Source organism: Ciconia boyciana, chromosome 8 (assembly GCF_034638445.1).
Source record: "Ciconia boyciana chromosome 8, ASM3463844v1, whole genome shotgun sequence".
Lineage (NCBI taxonomy): Eukaryota > Metazoa > Chordata > Aves > Ciconiiformes > Ciconiidae > Ciconia > Ciconia boyciana.
In genome coordinates, this window is record NC_132941.1 from 21,273,852 (window position 1) to 21,295,323 (window position 21,472).

The 21,472-nt window shown below is 35.5% G+C and overlaps 1 protein-coding gene across 5 annotated transcripts in view; it reads right to left on the reverse strand.

The window, feature by feature from the left end:
- Positions 1-21,472, reverse strand: part of SCAPER (S-phase cyclin A associated protein in the ER) — a 169,172-nt gene that overhangs the window by 46,879 nt on the left and 100,821 nt on the right. For all 5 annotated transcript variants that reach the window (XM_072870685.1, XM_072870684.1, XM_072870683.1 and 2 more), the window contains exons 24-25: positions 11,722-11,837; positions 1,994-2,117 (exon numbers count right to left, since the gene is read on the reverse strand). In XM_072870685.1, coding sequence (XP_072726786.1) covers positions 1,994-2,117; positions 11,722-11,837 — 240 coding nt within the window. The remainder of the gene's footprint in view (positions 1-1,993; positions 2,118-11,721; positions 11,838-21,472) is intronic.

The window sequence follows — 21,472 nt, forward strand, 5'->3', positions numbered from 1 at the left end:
TTGATGTGACAAAAAAGAAAAAAGAAATACACTACATTTGCAATTCTACCATTTCCCATTGGTAGCCAAGCTTTCATTGGAGAAAAAATATTTTTTTTTTAAATAATTTTTCAAGTAATGTTTTGAGAAGAAAAATGTTACACCTGTGTAAAGAAAAATGAACATTTTGTCACCAATGAGAAGCGATTGTTTTAAATTTTATTCTTTAAAATGTATAACTGAGTTTTAGCAAAAGTGAAGCTGACATTGCATTTGATTTTGATGAATAAAAACAAAACTAAAACCACATCAAATTAGTTGGAAGTAAGGTTCATACTTGCTGTATTTAAGAATATATTTAAAGGTATCTCAAAACTGGATTCTTTCTGTTTCTGTATGCAGCAAATATTGGCATATGTGTTTAACAATTTGTTAGAACCTTGCAAATGTATTTTAATTTCCAACAGTAAGTGGGAATACGCATGATACAGGCAAAGGCAGCATCATACAGCTCACTAAACTAGGAATACTGCAGGGAGTTAAATTCTTTGGAGGGGTGTCTTAATATTTTGGTATTCAGAGCTTGATCCAATGAAAAAAGTGGTCTAAATTTGTCCATTTCTCTTTTGTAAAAAAGAAAAATTCAAACTTGATATGATTTATTATGTTTGCAAGAGTGAAAAATCAGGGTTAGAAAAGCAGCACTGTATTTTTTTTTTTTTTGTACTTAAATATGTACTTCATGGAACTACGAAGATATCCTAGTTTAAGGGCCAATTTTGCCTGAAGAGAACATAAGAGACTTTATGCATAGGAAAGAAAAGTCCACTGTGGATCATGGGAAACATTAAGCTTTAATTACAGTTTTGCTACAATTCAAGGGTAGTATTTGGCAACAGACTGAAAACAGCTCTACGTGTAGTAAGTTTTTCTTACTTAGTATCTCTGATTTCTAGGTGGCCAACATTTCCTAAGAAATACCCTCTGTATTTCTTCAGGAAAGTGCAGGTCGTTTGCACAGTGGTACACTGAGAAAAGGGAAGGTGTTTGGCATCAGAATGGATCTTGTCACTTGTCAGTAAAGTGCTGAAGGATTTCATCTCCTGTGTAATTACCCATGGAGCCTATGCTCTGGCTCACTCTGCAGAGAGCCAGCAGTGTTGTAACTGGCCCAGCACAATACACACACCTTTCACTAAGTATATTTGAAATCTAATACCTGGAATCCTCTTGGAAAGATTTGGTGAAGAACAATGAGCTGGCAGCTACTTAGAGGAGAACGCACAGGTTGCATTTGGGTTTTCTTTATGTCAAGGACCTTCGGACTACCTTTTCAAAGTGTTCATCAACAGTCCTACGGCTTGTTGATTCTAACAGTGCCATTTAAATTATTTAAAGTATGTACATAACTTTTCAATTAACAAACTGCTTGGCTCATGAAAATACATACACGCTATTTATAAGTAGAAAACCAGGACTAAATATCTTATGATGAGCAGGTCACTATGAATTAAAAATGAGTTTTCAAATAAAATATTTAATGACATTTCAAATTAAATGAAACATTGGAAAATTAAAACTTTCACAGTTAAGGAGTCCTGCCATTTAAGCACTTTAGCAAATCAAACTACAGCAATGTATTGACCTGACTTATATTCCTGATACTGAAACACATAAGAATCAAACACACATGGAGAACTCATAATATTCTATACTTTAAATATCACTACAGGGTGAATTAAAGAAGAAAACCTCAGAAAATGTTAAAGATAGAACACTGTCCACTCACTAGAGTTCCCGGTACATATGCTTTTCCAGATTTTATTAGCAGAAGCAAGTATATCCGTTTGTATAGAAGTATAGTAGATACAGTTACCAAATAGATACAACAAAAGAATATTACTCTTTTGAGCCTTTATTCTCATGTATTTCCTGGTGTTCTTATAGTCTAAATTCTCTAACATGTTTGTGAAGCAAACAAAAATTTCTAAATTAAAATAGATATTTTACGTACCGTAAACTGATGTATCAACAGGTCCATTAGAAAAGTGATCTTATTACTAAAAAGAACATAGGTGCAGTTTTCTGTGCAATTACTGCAGGTGAGGCTGTAAGCATTTACTGTATTGCAGAGTGACCTAAAAAATCAGAAGGAAAGAAAAAGAAAAATAAGAATGTTTCAGTAAATTAAAAGCAAATAAATGGAAGCACATCACAAAACAACCTTTCAGCAATCCACATTCGTTTTCTTAAACTTGGGACTCCAAACAGAACTAAAAATTTACATGAAATCAATTAAATAGTTAATAACTTCAAAACAGTAAAGCCATACTTATCAGAAGTCATGCACTATATGGCTCCTGGACTTTTCTGTATTCAAAACTTGGTTTACATCTAAATAACGTGCATTGGAATATGCAATTTTGAAAAGCTTGAGCTTTCCTTGATCTGTGATATGAAACGTATTTTTGTAAGTATAAATATGCATATACATGCATTCTTAGTGAAAACCTAATATGAATTATGGGTGTGTTACAAAGGCATAACAAAACTTACTCAGAATATCAGCTAATTTTGTAATTTGGCTATGTAACATTCTTTTTTTGTGGCTTATGGTTATATCACACAAATAATTTGGGTATAAAGTCCCTTTCCTAGCACAACCTTCAAGAAAAAAAACCCGAATGAAGTAATCCACAGTATACCGGGACCAGCTTTAGAGAGAGGCTACTGTGCAGTGTCTGTGAACTAATGCAAGGAATGGAGAGGATCGAAGAATTTGTACTGAGCAAGCTAAACTGAGCAGGTGAAATTCCTGTCCAGAAACTTCTACCGACATGTTGTGAACCACTACTGTACAGAGCCTTTAAGTGTTAGCGTATAACTACAATAGCATCAATTGTCCTGCACCTGTGGCTGGCAGGAAGAGGGAACAGGTTTGCAACAGTAAGAACAGAAAACTGTAAACACAACAAGTCACAGAAAGCTCCAGATGTACAAAACATGCCCAATTATTCTTTGCATCATGTGCAGTAATTTCCATCTGCTGCAATTAAAGTGTTCTTCTCAAAACAGTATTTGCAGGGAAGCTGTGACCAGTCCTACAGAATATACTCATGGAGGAGATAAATCTGACCACGGATACTACTATCTCAGAATAAACACAAAATTCATTTCTTGATCTTTGCTTACTACAAAAGCTATCACTGTTACTACACAAGTATGCACACAGACACAGAACACAACTGCATCATAAATATATACAATAATCAATAAAGATGGCTAGAAATTCAAGTTGTTTGTCTAAAGTAAACCAAAAGGAAAGGAACTTTTACTTTGCTGGGTTTCTTCAACATCTGAAAAAATGTGACTAAGTTCAAATAAGCTCTGTAGAAGAAAATAAATTGTGAGCACTGTCAAAAGGTCATACAAAAGTGGGACTACAACAAACAAGTTATCATACAGAAATAATCAAAGCTGGTATTTAACATAACAAGCTGCAGAGTAACTCAACATACTTATAGAGAGTTGAGTTTTACTCTTTATTCTTCTCCTAAAATATTTTTTGAAACAACAGTTATTTACGTAATAAGGAAGGCTGCTTTACTGATTGCTGTGTTCATTGCTGTGACATCTGATTACTTAGCATGGCTCCCCAGAGTTGAAATGTAAGCATCTTACATATGTATATCGTATTTCTCAAGCCAGGAAAAGCTGGAAATACTCAGAGGCCAGAAAATTTACAGTAATTTTTTTTTTTAATTTGTATTTCTGGATTGTCTTTTCTTCAGCTTGAGAAATTTTGCATTTAAAAAAGAAGCGTTACCTTGCTTGCTTTGATCTGTGAAAGCATAAAGAACATCTATACCTTTCCTTTGTTAATATTCTGAGTATCCCCATATTACCAGTTATATTAATTTTACTGTATTGGTAATTAATTTTACTCTATTGCCTAATTAAATTAGTTTTAATCTGCAGTTCACATGATATGAAAACAATATTAAATCAATATTTATTGATCAAAGGCAGGTTAATTTTCACCTATTTCACCTAATTTTTACCCTACAAGGATAACACCTATACAAAATTGAAGTAGCATGCTTCATGTGCATTTTTTAAAGCCTGCCTTGCAACAGGATTCTCTTTTCCTATCTTGACTATATAAAGGTATTTATTTCACTTTCCTCAGTAATGCTGAAAAAAAAATTTTCATTAGGTACCTACTTTTACTTTTAATGGAAGATTAAAAATGTCTCCCTGTGTAGACATGTTTACAGGGAGAGAGAGATATGAAACTATATTGGTAGTTTCTCTTTTCAGTTGAGAAGAAAATGCTTTAAATCAGCATCTGCCATTTTATCAGCTATTCTAAAATAAAGATTAATTCTATTTAAATATAAACATTATAATTTACCCAAAGTGTCAAATATGGACTTGGTAGGTTAACTTACAATTTTGACAGCATTTCAGAGTTTCTGAGGCGATCTAGTTAATTCACTGCAATAATGTTTTTTGATATATGGGATTCCTAATTCCTAAGAGGATCATTTATTTTACATTTGAAAACACAAAAACTTCCCACTTTATATATAGAACAAATTCCACTGTAATAATGCATCATGCTTCTGTATGTCCCAACTGAATGTCATGTCAGAAAAAGTACTTGCGTTTTCAGAGACTCAAATAATGCATTTGAAAAGGTGGTGTAAGCAAATGGATGTCAAATTAATTTTTCACAACAATAAAGAGGGTTCTTTTAATTGATAACATAAGCTTGCTAACTACGGTCATCTAAATACATTCTAATCACAGCACGCTCTGAACTATGATTCAGTTCCACTATTTTTTTTTAATTCAGAATTGGAAGTGTCAACACAGAAGCCGTCCCCAGGTGGTTCACAGTGTTAAATGGCAGATTAAAGACAGCACAACTAATTTCTTTACTTTAATCTTATTAAGGGAACAACAGCTGTCAACTGTCACCATTTCTGCACAAGGCCTCTGAGACAAGCGCAGTGCTGCAAATGTCAAGCCAGAACTTTATTTAACCACCAGTTAAACTCTGAGATGAAAAACTCAATACATTTCTTTTTTTTTTTTTCCCTGTTGGAAGCTCTAACTGCTCTTAATTCAAAAACTTTTATCTCAAGAGATATCAAAATCAGTTGAAATAGTAAAGTATGAGCCTCACGTAAAGCAGCTGTTTATTGATTACTGATGTTGCTCTAAACTTTGTATCACACCCGCAAATCAGCTTTAAAGCTATGTTAGACAACGTATACTCAAACCACATAATAAGTCTGCCCTCTGATGTAAGGCCTTCCTCCAGAGTAAATCCAATTATAAAAACACTCATCATGGTACACAAACTTTGATCCAAAAAAGAAATCTGTCTTTAAACTAGACAAAAATATGCATTTGTATGTTATATTTATTTTACATGAGTACAAAGAAATAGGAAGAGGATTCATTTTAATCAACATCTTCAAGTTAGATCCCAACAGTTTATATGTACGTACATGATTTTCTTTTATGCTAGCACATCTTCACTTGCCTCAATTTGCCTGATATAAACAAGTTGACAAACTGTAACTTTTATTCAAAATAGTGAGGCAGCAACAGTATCCAACCACACAAAACTTATCCACCATAGTGCACCAGGATACATAGGCGACAACTCACAACTTTTGCTTTATAAAAATCAGGGCATCGGCAACATAATTATAATTAACCTGTTTCAAGTGTAAAACTTTTTCACGTTACTTTCAACTTCTGAAGATTATAAATTAATGTACTTTGATTATCAATGAAGAAAATAACCCAGAAAGCTCAATTTTGCAGTGAAATAATACAAAACTAAACATCATCAGATTTGGGATGAGTTAATTATAAAATAACAGTAGCGAATTGTTCATTTTTAACCTGTTTGAATATTATGCAGTACTTTGATGAGGAAAGAAAGTGATCAGTATTGGTATTTTAAAGCTGAGTTGAGAAGAAGTGGGAGGTGAGCTATTACTGAAAAATGGTGCACAGAATGGCTGTATAGTGGAATGGTTAAAAAACCACCAAGGTATGAATATGGATTGAAACAACAAAAACAACAAATTGTTTTTAAGGTAAAAATACCAATTCTAAGTCTTGAAGACTGTACAGGCCCTTACACTTCACTCATGGGGCCTATTACACCATCAGGAACCCACAAAGATTCATAATCAATTACTATTTTGTCTGTATTTTACATTATTTAAGGATGCCTGATTAAAAAAAAAAGGGCTCCAGATGAAGTCTAGTCACAAGTAATAGAGAGAAGGCAAAATTACGCACTAGATCTCCTTCAAGACACTTCCAAAACCAGATTGGAGTTTGATTCTGAAGTGTTACTGTACCTATGAATAAAATACTGCATGACAAGTGATAATCACACAATTAATTTACCCCAACATTTACAGGTGTGCTAGAACCTGAAAGTCTTCTACAGAAATTCTCCAGTCCCTGGCTTATCAATTGTTTTATTGCGAGATGTGGATCTCAATCCAAAAGTTTTGTAACACTTCATAGAACTCCTTTCTACAATAAAACTTGTTCCTATATTACACGGGAGGGCAATATTGCTTTATTCTTGAGCTCTGTGAGCTTGAAATCCAGCTCTGAGACAGACAGCAAGAATACATCATGGAAAGAGACAGATGCTGCAGGTTTCAGATGTTGAACTTGCAAAGAGGTCATTCTCTTTAGAGTATCTTTATGTCCTTGCACCAACTGCTAGTTTGCAATGAATGTTTCTCTAGAAGGAATAACCTTACAAGAAAATAAGAAAGCTTGTTTTGCACTTTACATAAAAAATTTGTGAACGATCTTATAGAACTGCATGAACAGTAACACCACAGCTTAGGAAATGTATGCTCATAAACAAGCGATAAAACCAGTTCTCAGCACAAAATAAGTCTTATTGAAAAACGTAATTTGTACCAATGCGATCCATAATACTATGCGGGCACTATTTTCTGCTTTTTACATATACAATTATGGTTTGAGCTTTTTTACTCTGATAATATTTGCTTTAAATAAATGACGCAAGAAATTGTATTAATAGAGAAGATACATTATAATAAAACTGATTCTAATAATGTCTTAACTTGTAACAGAAGTCCTTCTTTGTTCCTTATACAGCTACTGCTAATTTCTGTTTAAAATTGCTGGTCACCCAAGGAACTCAAAGTATGTCACAAATGTTAATTAAACAAACCCTACAAACCTCATTTGTTAGCAGATTTGTTACAATTTTCAAGGCCAGTAACATGTCATGGCACAAAGGGTCTAACTGCCATAGCAAATATGCAAGGCAACACAGGGGATGGGAATCATCCTCTGGTCTTGATCTTAAGTCATTAAATTGTTTTGCTGTGCAGTTCCCATTTGCTTTTCAGGAGAAGCACTCGGAAACCCCTTGAAATTCCATTGAATATGTCTTATTTTGTGGAGAACTGAACAAATTCAGGAAAATTACAAAATACTACTTTAAGAAATAATGCGACTGGACACTAATTTGTATGTTAACACCAATAATAAAACCTACTATAATTAATTGCTTTCTCTTTTCCTTTTTCAAGTGATTTATTTGAAGGGGAGAAAAATTGCCCCAACACCAAACGTATCATCTGTCTCATAAATGTCACATCTTTTTCACAGCATTTGCTGTCCTGCCGGTCTAACCACCAATCTGGACACTAACAACAGGCATATTGTTAAATCTTCTGGTAATAAAGCTTTATCTTGTAGACATGGGATTAAAGTTCTGAGCTGCACCATACTGCCAGGATTTTGGAGAAAGAGAGATGTAGATAACAGCCCATGTAATCTCCTCACCTACTTGTAAATAGCTTATCCTCATCACAAAACAACAGACAAATTCCCAATTTAAGATGAGTACAAATGGTTAAACATTCCAAGAGCACACAAACAATCTTAAGTACAGTAGTGTCCTTTAGCAAAGCATATTTGACTTGGGGAAGACTGAAGGGCAATTAATGAAAGGTCTTAATTCAACTTCTTTCCACAGGGCTTTGTTTTGTCTTTAAACAGAGGAAACTGCTGCTTTGCAAGATTCAAAGTTTAAGAAGTTAGGATGAAACTTACATTAGCAGAAAAGAAAGAAAAATAATTTCAAACTAATTTAAAAAATTAAATGAGGAAAAATGTGATACAAACTTTCTTCATTTACAGAACTAAATATATTTATGATTATCCTTTGTTTTTTAAACTCTCTCAAACATTCTGTATTTAAAGCAACACATTTGAAGCATTTCTCTTAAATACTTTCAGTGAGATCATATAAATATGTATTAACATGGTTTCTCTAAACCAGCAGATCCCACCCTCCAAAACAGTTCCTTGCTCTTGACAGTTGAGTTGCAGGTTCTGCACAAAATATGTTCTTCTCTATCAGAAAGAAGACCACAGAAATAGCAATAGAGGAGGCTCTGCATCACATGCAGCAACACCAAGTTCACTGTGACACTTCTAGCAGACTCTAGACTCTGCAAGTTAGACTCAAGCAGTTAGACTCTTGCAGACAAAACCCACATGAGCAGTTAGCTTTAGAGCAAGATCCTGTGTCAAATTACATGCAACCTGATGTATAACTTCCAAACTGCAATACATTTGCACACCTATAAACCTCACTACTTGGTTATATTTTCACAAATGTCATGAAATAAAAAACAAATGCAGAACATAGCACCCAAATAAAATGAATAATGTGGACTTACAATACTTGGGTCTATCAAGAAATAGGTAACTTATGCAATAATGTGTATTTTCTTCTGTAAGAATTAGGCTTTTGTCCAACATCCAACTAAGGGCCAGCTAACAGTAATTTTTGGTACCACACTTCACTATTTCAAAAGGAAAAAGGAATTTGTAACTCAAATAAATTATGAGAAAGAAATTAGTATTTGATATAAAAATATTTAAAATAAGCTCAATGTGTCAGCTACTGATGGATTGTCTTATGGTCCAATGACTAAAACAAGACGGATGTTTGCAAAAAGGGCACAGACTAGTGGAAATTCTGCTGCCTTTACAGAATTTAGTTTTATTATATTTTTCATCTTTACCTGAAAAATGCACTTTCCATGTAGTCATATAAAGAAATGGTTAGGAAATATACATATCTACAGTTTCCAAGGGTGAAAAGTATAAACGTACAGAGGATTCACATGAAGAATAAGTGTAATTTACAACCCCAATTTTCAATTTACTATTTGAATTGAGAGATTTCTAGGGGCAAACTAAACAGTTATTTTTCCAAGAAAGAGGCTTTCAGCATTTCTATAAGGTAGTACAGTCATAATCAATAATCTCTTCATTAATCCATTCACGTGTTGTGACTACTAGAATTTGCCCTCTGCAACTCTCCACCTAGCAGTGGTTGCAGAGTGGGGGTTCAGTTTGTCGCCCAGGACCTATGAGAGCAGCTGTCACTTGCAGCAGGCTGCTCAGCTGCTTCTTCCTTCTTGCATAAACTGCACTGCCTTGGATGCAGCTAACACGGACGCTCACAGATCACTAAGTGCAAGCTCAAGACCATCTTTTCCCTGGGTAGTGTACACCCTCACAGAGCTATGTATATGGCTGTCATGCCTCTAAAGAGATCGAGGCATTTGTGAGCCTGGAAGCCAGCATTCAGAACAAAATGTGTTAAAATATTAACTTCTCACCACCGTACAAGTTAAGGAACAGCTGTCCTGTATATAAAAGTCTTATGAGGAAATAAATGATTTTTTTGAAACTTTGTATTTCAGGGGCTTGAAGCAGAGATTCATGGATACCTTTCAGCAATGAAGTTCTTTAAAAAAAATTAATTTCCTCAACATTTTCATATTTTCAACATATTTGCAAAAGCCTGGTCCACCAATTACCACCTTCTCTACATGTAGGGAATGTTGATTAATTACTTTATTTTGATTAAGTGATAAGACATTCAGTTATTTGGTTACACATAAAACATTTAAATTGGTCTTTTCTAGTGTTGCAATTTGTTTTCCTTGCAGTCAAAAATCAGCTATTCTATTAATGTTAACTGGAGACTGCAATTTGCCAAAAAAGTTGAATGAAACGCTGTATTTCAGCAGTGGAGCTAAGTTCTTCAGTAGATTTTTTAACATACAAAGCTGTCAGAATAGTTTATATTAATCTCTTTTCTGCCTTGATATTTCTTTCGGCAATGCAGATAGTTGAAAACTTGTGTTAATAAAACAACGTTTAAAGAACTTTTGAAAGGTTTAAAAGTTCTTTTTATAATTCAGTCATGAATAGGCTCAGGAATCTGAGAAACCGGTTATACTGGTCTGAAATAGGTATGAGAGAGACAGTAACTGTCATAGAGAGGAGAACCTCTGATAAATCTCCTCGGATGTTCTTTTTGTTATACAAGTGTAGCTGACATGGGGCTTTATTTACTGGCACACAAGTTCCTTTGAGAACTAATACATCCTCACACTGCCTAACAAACTTTAAACAAAATGTTTTCAGTAACGTAAACACAATCTTCTCAAACCTTCTCAACAAAGGTTGCCAAAGACTATTCCTAAAATGAAAGAGCAAAAATCGAAGATGTATAGAAGATGTACATTCTAAGAATTTAAAGCTAAATTTAAGCTAGGTTTTATGTGGCCACACAGTGCAGTCCTTTCCCTTGCAAAGTTTATCCCACATTGATGAGGATAACTCAAAATTAGAGCCTCTGCAAATTAACGAGTCCAAAGGCTGCTGCTGAGCTGCTCACCAATTCAGGATTGCTCATCGGAGCAGCGGAGCTGGCTGGACTTGCAGCAAGTGCATTCTGCATGACTTAGTGGGAAGGCAGGAATTTTATTCTCTTTGAAGAGCAAAGTTAAGATATTAAAAGCAAATTTTTTTCCTTGGTGTTCTTTCCTAGCACTTCACACCTGTCCCATAGCATATTAATGGACAGTTTTAATCCAAACCCACAAAATGTAGGGCTTAAATTGGAATTATTACACCATTAAAATATATCTACAAACCAATGATGGCAATGGTACACAACAGTATATGCTTGGGCTTGGTTCCTCTTGTACTAAAACCATGCCTAGCTCTACTCTGAAAGCACATATGTGCCTTTGAATGGATAAAAATTACAGTTAGAGATTAGGGAAAAAAGCATGCTTTCGAGTTACCAGTTTTTGCAGGCATTCTGTTTAGTCACCACTTTTTGGGGGGGCTTAGACATTTAAGCCCTTCTATTCTTATGTGCTATCAAGAGGAATTCCTCTAATCCGCAAGAATTTTGATTTACCTGTTTGTAGAAGCCCTTTCAGCTAGCAGTATCTTACAACTGTTTAATTTTAAAAGCAGTCAGGCTCCAGTGAATTACAACCCTTTAAAAATTTCCCCCACTTCCCACTAGAGATCTTTACAGACTAACTTCAAAAGATACGTACCTCCTCTTCTGTTTAATACAGTTTTCTCTTTTCTCATTTTGTACAATTAGGGATGCCACCGCTCAAATCTATCATAGCTAGAAATCAAATCACCAAGTTAGAAAACCAGAGGTTGTGTAGAAATGTCTTTCACCTTCCATGGCAGCGTACAGTACAGCACGATTTTTTTCTTTGAAGTTCAACACTGGACTATGAGAAGAAGAAGCAAGGAAGCAGCAGATGTGAAATAAATATTCGACTGATTCTAAGTGGCAAATGAAGGACTGATCATACTCACTTAAAAGGAATCCGCAAAACTGCATTCAGATTGGTGGGAGAAGTCACTGCTTGAAGAACATTTTCAAGGGCAGTCAGTCCTCCTGCAGCCCGAAATGCTATTTGATCTGCTGTGTTCTAGATAAACACAAACACAGAGGAGAACCAACAGAAATTAAAGAAATTCACACATAAAAGATATGCCTGATAGACAATTGTCCTGAGTTTTGTCAATGTAGAAAATCCTTAATACACGTATTTATCATGTTGAACACCTCTGAAAGAGTATTTTTTTTTTCTCCAGTGCTGCGAGCACTTGGCATGTGGGGAAAAATGGGAAGTGCTCTACAAATACAATCATTATTAGTCCATAAAGAATGTATTATAGTATAACAGAAAAAAAATATACTGTATAACAGAAAAAGCTCCTAGTGACTCTGGCAATAAAATTTTTTTTTTAACAATTAGAAATATAATTGAACAAGATATAATATGATTTAGAACAGAAACATGTTTCCCTCTGAGACTTAGACATTAATATGTAAACACAAAAGTATGTATCTTAATTTTTTTTTTAAATAATGCAACCTTATCTCCATTAAGTTTCTTTCAAACACACACCTATATTCTATTTAAATTGCTTGTTCCAAGCTCCAGAAAAACTGTTTAAACAGGGATGTCAGATATTCAAAAATAAACAGTTTTCCACAATTAATATGAACTGCATGTAGATTTTTAGGCAGTCGAAAGGTTTACCTTCAAAGGAATAACTAGCCTCAAGTGAATGAAAATCTGTGCGCCAACTCAACAAGCAGTTAAGATAATCAACCAGTGACTTCCTATAGGTTAACTGATAATTTCTAGCAGTCAATTTTAGTCCTGTTAGCCTGGTAAGTGTGCCTTAACTGAAGAGTTAATTTTGAGTTTCACTCATATATTCCTACTTCCTCTTCCTCCCTTCCAAATCACACACACACACACACACACAAAAAGCCTCCTTAAGCAACCCTCGTCTGGGGAGCTCTGATACCACACAATACAGCAACTGCCTGTCCAGCGCACAGTGTGACTGGGATAAAGCTGCAGTAAGCACTGCCTCCCCTGCAACGCTTTCCACCAACCTCCTGATAGAGCCGTAAGGAAAAGACAACCAAACAGCAAATAAATACTCCTGCTGCAAATCAGATAATATTATTTGAGCATCTTGGCTTATGGCCACAGTTCTCAAACTTTCTCCTCTTCCCCCTGCTGCTCCACCAGTGCTGCAGAGCAGTTCAGCACCCCCCAGACAAAGCCTGGGGCCTTTCTGACATATCAATTTTCACTTCAGCTTAAAACTTCACAAGTGTAAAGAGAGATTTTGTTATTTCAAGTGTGTTTTTTCTTTGGTAATCAACATATACACATAACCAGTGTAGAAAAATATGCACAAGGATTTCTGCATATGATTGTCATGCCGGCACTGCAGCACACAAACGAGAAAGACATTTATGTGATGCTGCTGATTTATTTGCTACAGCATATTTGTTACTGCTACTCTAGTTTTAAATGTGCCAAGCACTTCCCACTTCTCACTTTCCCTATTTCTCATGGGAGATTATGCCACAACCTATTAGCTCTTGTGGCAAAGAAGTCTTTCCTGTCATTTAGACCAAATATGCCCTTTCTCTATTTCATCCCATTACTCTGAGTTATATCCCATTTTATTGCACTCGTTTTGTTTCTCCCCTTAGTAATTACTCCATTCTTGAAATCATACACTGTTACATTTTCCCACTTGGCTTATTTCTTAACTCTATATATTCATTAATGCTAAACTCATCCTTTTTTTTTTAATGTAAAATTTTCTTATCTGTGATTTTTTCCCAGAACTCCTCTTTTCTCCATGAATACCTAGTAATGAAGCATCCAGAAAGGAACTTTCCCCCGTCCCCGTCCCCCAAATCAGTCACCAGAGCCACACTGAAAGAAGCTATAATGTCCCCCTATCTCAGAGGAGATCTTCATGTACCTATTTAAAAGAATATTAAACTTTTGAAGCTGTTTGATTTCCTACATGCTCTCCTTCCACTTCAATCTGGAACATCACTTCTTTTCAGCATCACTTCTGTAAAGACAGATTTTCTTTAGAGTGTCCATTTCATTTTTGTCTAATATTTCGCTAAAATACAAGTATACATTGCAAAATAAAAATTTACATTTTAAAGAACTTCCGTTACTAGTATGGTTTTCTATCAAGCAGAAGGGAGTTTGTAATTTCTCCCAGTTTTATATGATTTAGCTTTATGTCCTATTATTCTCCTCTCTAGATTACTTATAAAAATTAATCAGCATTTTGATGCTTAACCATCAGTGAAATATATCCCTAACTACGTGCATGGCAGAGAGAGGGGAAAAACCTTAAATAAAAGGAAGAAACAAGCAGCAGCAAAGTTGGGAAAGATACATGAGCACAATATTTGTTCACTGTTCTTACAAAGGTCTATAAAGCTGCCACTTAAGGATTAGGAATACACTACTTTTGGCATACTATTTAATATATTTATCTCCAAGGATTCTTTTAAGACAGAGAACTCCAAGAGCTTTTAACCCATTTATTGAAAGGCAACATTGATTACCAAAGTAACTGCTGGTATACAGTGCCTGTGAATGACCTGGATCACCACCTAAGTGTCCTGCTATCAGGAATCCCAGGTTCAGGCACAGCTCCTTGAGCTTGGCCTTGGGTCAGTGGAGGTCATGGGAACTGAAGGGAAAACATGCCCTATCCACAAAGGAGCAGAAGAGTCACTTGAATATTGCACTACTGACGTTTTCAGAGTGAATACTGTGTGACTGTGGTACCAGAGGAAACAGTGAAAAAAGGAATTGTGCACAGGCAATTCCCTCAGCCATCCACAATACCAGACCTCATATTGATGAGCTGTGTATAAAGAACGAATAGTATTAAATCTCCCCCATGTTGAAAAATATTGTCATTCTATCTCTGAAGTACAGCAGACAAATAATGCCAAGTTATTTTAAAATATGTCTGAATTAATTCCTCCTTGAGGTGATTTTCAAATTTTGAAGTATTTATATATTCATCTAAAGAAATCTTTCTTAAAGCATAAACATATGGGAGCAGGCTATCTTATCCAATTTGTCTTTCTAAAATTAAGCTATATCTTTCAAAATATGATCTAAATTCAGTTAATGTTCTGTAGTGCTAAAGCTTCATATTAGCTGATACATATTAAAACATACTAGAAATTCAAAAGAAGTAGACTGAGGCATATAAGTTATTCAAAGCCTTGCTCACATAATATTTTTATTTAAATTGGTCCCCATTTGAATCTGTGTCAGAGTGAAAGACCCATTCAGGTAGCTACGACTTTTACTCTGATAGCACCCAAGGCACTGAGTAGATCAGGCACCATGTGAGTATGAAAAATGGCAGATCCTGTAGGAAGTAAATTAAATCCCTATTTGGAAAGAGCATAAACCAGTATGGCATGGTTTTGCAGCTCGAAAGAATCATCCAGATGTCTAACTTAGTCTCCCCAGTTACTTAGCTAGATGTTTATGAAATCCATTTCACAACTTCACTATAGAAACTGTTCTTTGAGTGGCTGCATATTTAGACTGGGAAGGTTATCCAGCAAAGGCAATTGATATAATGGGATTCATGTTTGTTGAACAAAAGAAAATATACATACATCTGGTTTTCAACCAGCATGTGAAAATTTGACTTGCTCAGATGTATTTTCAGAAATTCACAACTACTTCAAATAACATTTTTAAACAATTTGATTTCTAAGTACAAAAGGATTTCAAAGCTCTGAAGTTACCTGGTCACACAGGAGAGCAGGGACAAATGAACATGTAGGCAAAAATGATTATTACTGTCATCTATGCATTTCTTAACAGAGAGAGGAGGTGGCACAAAAACCTTGGGGATGCCACCTAGACGTGTCTTAACCATTACAAAAACAGTAACAGAGACATAGTCTTCAGAACACCAGATATAGCACTCAAAACCAATACAAGAAAAAACCCTCATTTTCTTTACTCCTCACAAGTCTGTATCATTGTAAAATACAGTGGTCTTGTCTGTACAATAGGAAAGCCAATATCAGGAAAGCTGATGTGATATTAAGTATGCATTCTTAATCTTTGGACCATTATAAACTTGTCATTTAGAGCACATGGCAACTAATTTCAGCAGAACAGTGCATGAATCAAGTAACTTTAGCAGAGAGTGTATGTACACCAATGCATGTGTGGCAAACAGAAATAACAATAAATTAAACAAATCATGTAGCCATTTTATAGATTTATTATGAATTAAACATTTTAAGAAACTTAAAATTAATCCTTTTTTTTTTTTTTTAATTATGACAATCAAGAAAGCTCCCTGCACACTGGGCTAGTGTGGCTGACTTGTTTACCTACCTGTTACAACACCTTAATGGATTTGAATTCCCCTTCTCTCCTCTCCTGTGGCTTGAGTGACAACTGACTAATAGGATTACAGGCTTCGTTCCAATAATACAGCTCAGCTACATGCCAGCAAAAAATGACAGCCTAAACCTGAATTACATGGCCTGGGAATCCATCCAATTATTAACTAAAGTAACTGTTATTACCTAACCTAATCAAAGGAGAAGCAGCTGTTAATCTTTGGTGGCCTGCAGTGTAGTAGCAGTCAGACTGGATGAACTCTTTGTACTTGACTCCTCTACAGACAATAATTATGTCCTTTGTGATCAAGAAGGAAGGGCTTCCTAACCTTTCAGACAGAGGCAGCAGATGGGGAACAACTGTTTGTGTGTTCATTAACAAGATAGGGTGGATTTTATCAGGGGTTGGCATCTGTGGCACCTTCAGAAGCATCACTTACTCAATGATACAAGTGTTTGGCAAATTCAAAAATTAGCAGACTAAATAGAAAGTTCAAAATAATGTTTTCATCTCATTATCTGACATTTGGTACAGAAAAACACACACAGCTAAAAAATAGTCATTTACACATGTGCCTCATCATACCTAACATGGTCAACAAATAAATATATGAAAAGGCCAGTTGACCGGTGCTGTTACTTTGCTTGGTTTTGTTTAACCCGTTAAAGTAGTCAGATAATATAAACTGTATGCTTCTGAAATAAAACCGAATCAGGGGAAAAATCTCTGATTTATGTATACAACTCTGTGGGCAATACAAAGTAACACAGAGTGAAATAAACTGAGTATCAATTAGTAACAGCTTTTGGTTTCTGTGTACAACATTCAAGGACAGAAGTGAGACCAAAACTGCTGTCCTGCGCTGCTGCTCCCCTTTACACAGGACATTTGACAAACTGGAAGATGTGTAAAACAGAAGATACAAGGTCAGAGAAACCTGCCTCATCATGAGACACTACAGAAGTACAATTTAGTTTATGTTGGGGAAAGTAAAAACATGATGGAATCACAGTGTGGAAGCACCTGAATGGGAGGATTTCTGATAATGCGCAGTAACAGCTAATATTTGGAAGCTGAAACTGGATGAGTTCAGGTAAGAATAAAATGATTTTTTTAATGCCAAGAGTAATTAATGATGAGCATAATATACTTAGGATATAGTCGACTCTCAATCATTTGAAGTTTTTAAATCAAACCTGATTATCTCCTAGAAAAATATGATCTTAGTTAAATCATAATTTATTTGGTGCAAGAGTTATTGGGTGAAATCCAATGTCCTGGACCGAAGTACTCACTTCCATACATTTCTCCTGTTAAAGTATTATTATTAGTTAATAAGTAGAGCAGAATCAGAAATAATGCAGAGCTTTAACAGCTGAAATGATTTAATGTCAGCTTTACCACCTCTGTTCTATGTAACTTTAGCACTTCACCATTTGAGTATCAGCACCTGAAATCTTTTTGAACTAACTTAAAAAATACTGTTGTGTAAACTCTCCCTCTGGGCTACACCTCCACAACCAATATTTTGATGCGGATTAAAAGAGAGTATTTTCCTTCATCAGCCAAAGAATGCTTTCTGCTAGTCCTGCCTACTATGTCCAAATAAAAAGCTGATCTGGAAAGCCTGTTTGAACAAACCTTGGGAACTAAAACTGGAAGAAAATATTTCTGAATGAAACCCAAATACTTTGATACATTCTGACTTCTATTTCTGAAAGAACACACTGAACTTGTGCAACTATTCTACACTTGTTAAACTGTTCACTGAAGGAAGAAATAACAACTAATTAGTAAAATATAGTTGAAATCCATCTTAAAATTTTTCTTCTTTCCTTTTATCCAGTGTTTGAAGATTCTATCTAAAATGCCAGGGGCTAAGAAATGAAGTTCAAAGCTGCCTCAGAAAAACAAACCAGATAACTGAATCCTGGGCTGGCTCCTCCTCCCACCATGCCCCCTTAAAATAAATACAGATATAGCTACATGCACACACAAAATCATAGATATGTTCGTGATCGTACAAAATCTACTCTTTGATTAGTCCTCCAGACATAAAAATTTACACAGTGAAAATCACTGTAGAGTATACCAAAATAATATTTTCAATTAAAATGGACAATTTTGTTCCCTGTAATACTTCTCTCTAGTGAAAACAGTATTATAACAACACCCCATTCCATCTGAAAATCTCAAAGTGGTTTTCAAACATCAGTGACTTGACCCACAACAGAATTTCAAGCGCTGAACATCAATGGGAAACTAGTTTAGGATTAAAACATGAGCCACAATTGGCTTCCTATCATTTGCATACCACTGGGGGGAGGTAGTCATTCACATTAATGACGTACCTATCATGTCTTTGTATCAACTCCTCCCTCATGCACTGCTTATGTATTAAAGCACCCAAGCTCTTTACATAGTGCTAAGCAAGGCCACAGGAAGGAGGGCTTGAGAAATGCTCCTTTGCACCTTATCCCACAAAGCAAAGTGCAAATTCTGAAGCCTTAAAGCTGTTTCTGAAGCCTTAAAGATAAGGCAGCTCCTCTGGTTTCTGTGTTTACACCCCATACAGACTAATCTCTATGGCTTCATCTAGGATAGGATGCTTACTTAGCATCTCCCCAGCTGCTGAGATGGTAGGTAGGTAAATGGGCCTTATCTTGCAGAAGGTGTTTCACTCCCTGCATGATGTTTGGTACTTGCACATTCCTGTGTACAGCTCAGCCTCTAGCATCTAAGCCATTTGGATAATACTGGGGTTTTTTTACTTGAATAGCTAAGGTATACTAACTGCAACTTCACATATCTTGTATTTAGTATAATGGAAGACAAATACCTAAGTACAACAAAAAGAAAGGATGAAAAAGAAAGTGAATTAAAAAAAGAAAATACATCACTCAAATGCAACCATAAAAATGAGGCTTACTTTATTTTTTAATTAAATGAAAAATAAAAAAAGAATAGGAATTTACTATTATACTCTTTGAAAGTACATTATTGACAAACAAATTAAAATTGGTCCAGGCCTAGGGACAATACCACTACTAAGAAATTGATTCTTAAGCCTGTCCTGCAAACACTAAATGTCACATGCTCATAGATTTAACTTCTGTCTATGTACATTACATACTTTATTCACTCTTCTGTTTCCAAACTTCTGTCCATACTGTAAGTTAAACCATATTGGATAGGGTTCCTTACTGAATTACTGTATTATCTCATTGAATAAGATAAACTTATTCAAACAATCTCCTTCCAAGTTCTGCGTTGTCTTTTCAGTTCAACAGTAAAATCAGAGGAGCACTCTGTTAACACTTCTGTTGACAAGGACAGGACCCTCATAGTCCTGTTTGTGAAGTTTCTAGGTCAGTGAAAGCCATAAAGGAAAGACAGGTAAAGGTAAACTAGTGAACTCCATGTTATCGGTTTAGCTGCTTTCACTCATGCTAAGTAGCATAATGGGAAACAGCCAATATTGCTTGGAAAAATAATTGTCCTTACAGATATTGCAAAAGACAGCACTGAGCACTGCAGCACTTGTGCTTATTAAAAATAAATGTTTAGTCTATTTATAAATAACAGGGCATCTAGTAAGTGCATCAATTAAAGGAAGAAAGCAAGGATAAAGGTTTAAGTCTCTAATACCAGGAACAACTGCTCCTAGATCTTCATAGATGGCTCCATTAGCTAAGGCCAATTTGACTTTTTCTCAATCATCTCATAAATAGAAGTTCCCAAACAAATATATAAAAAGCACAATTACATGATCTTGTCCTGTTCTCTCTCAGCAGTTTATTGGACAAGAAATTGTCCAGTGAGTAGGGAAGTTATAGATCTCTTGCACACTGAGTCTTAAATCCCTATAGCTGACATTTCACTATTGAAAGCTTTCAGCCACTAGAAAGCAGCACTGATTTCAGCTAAAGTAATCTATGAAAACCAGTGCAATCAAGCAAAACTAAAGATATTAAAATTATGTGGGAGAAGACATACAGAGAGGGAGCTATGGTTGTTTAAAGACCTGTAGTGCAGTCAAGGGCACTTGAACCCTAAACACAGCTTTCACCCAGATTGCCTTGGGTACTCTCTTGTAACCTCTTGGACTATTTGCCCATTACCCCATCTACGGGACAGCAACAAAGGACTGCAGGGCGGATTAGTAGTGTGGGTCTGTGAAGTACTGCAAACATGAGAACAGACAACAAAGACATATATAGGTGATATGTCCTCAAGTCAGAAGTGGTGGTCTCAAATCAGATGTAGAATTTTAAGAATACTTTCAAGAAAATGTGTGTGTATACATATACCATCAGGCTAAATGAAAGAAAAACTTCAGTTCTTCAGAAACTACAACAGTCATTACTTTACCATTATCTCTAAATTGGCATCTGCTGATTAGCAGAAATATGCCAGTGTAGGGCATTTTCTCATCACTGAGAAATCAGTGTCTGTACTTTAATGACATGAAAACATATCTTGTCCTGTAAATGCTTCATGGAGAAACTTTGCATACCTTGGAATGTATATATATCCATTATATCCATTCTGATATGATGCATTAGTTCTAAACTGACACAGAAGGAAAAAAGCCTGATCTGACAGCAAATAGTACAGCAGAAGTGCACTGGAAGGTAACAACATTTAATTGCATCCCACAGAACCTGAAATCAACACAGCAGTTTTCAACTACATACATTGTGCACAGTGAATTAACTTCCGAATAGTCTTCAAATAAGTACACTGCAGAGCTTATCTGTGAACTGAACTTGCCTTTTAATACCATTTCCAGCAAACAAGTTAAAAAATAGTCTGTGGCTGACCTCTAGTAACAAGTTCCTATTTATATGTCCATCGTGAGAAAAAGGTTAATCCACAGATTATAGAAACTCTGGGCAAACGAATTATTGATGATATAAAGCTGCCTGGCCCAACTTACAACACACAACACACATCTGACCTATTGACTCCTTCCTGGCAGTGACAGGGAATGGCTGTTGGGTAGAAAATGCTGTCCGAAGAGCTCCTCCTGTGTTTGCACATAGCCTGCTCTTTGAACTCAACAGTCACTGTGCTATTACTATCAAATCCACTGCTGGAGTTGATCAGATCAGGTGATGTTTCTACTACTAGTAGCAGCTTGGACCATAGGTAATTAAGATGGTAGATACAGTACAATGCACCATACTCCAGGCTTTGAACACTATTGAACCTTCTTCAAACCATGTTTTACTGACACTGTGCATCACTGGCACTCAGTGGTGAACATGTATGCATTAAAAATCCCTAATCTCCCAGTTAAAGGGCTTAAAGAAGTGAATTAATTTTGA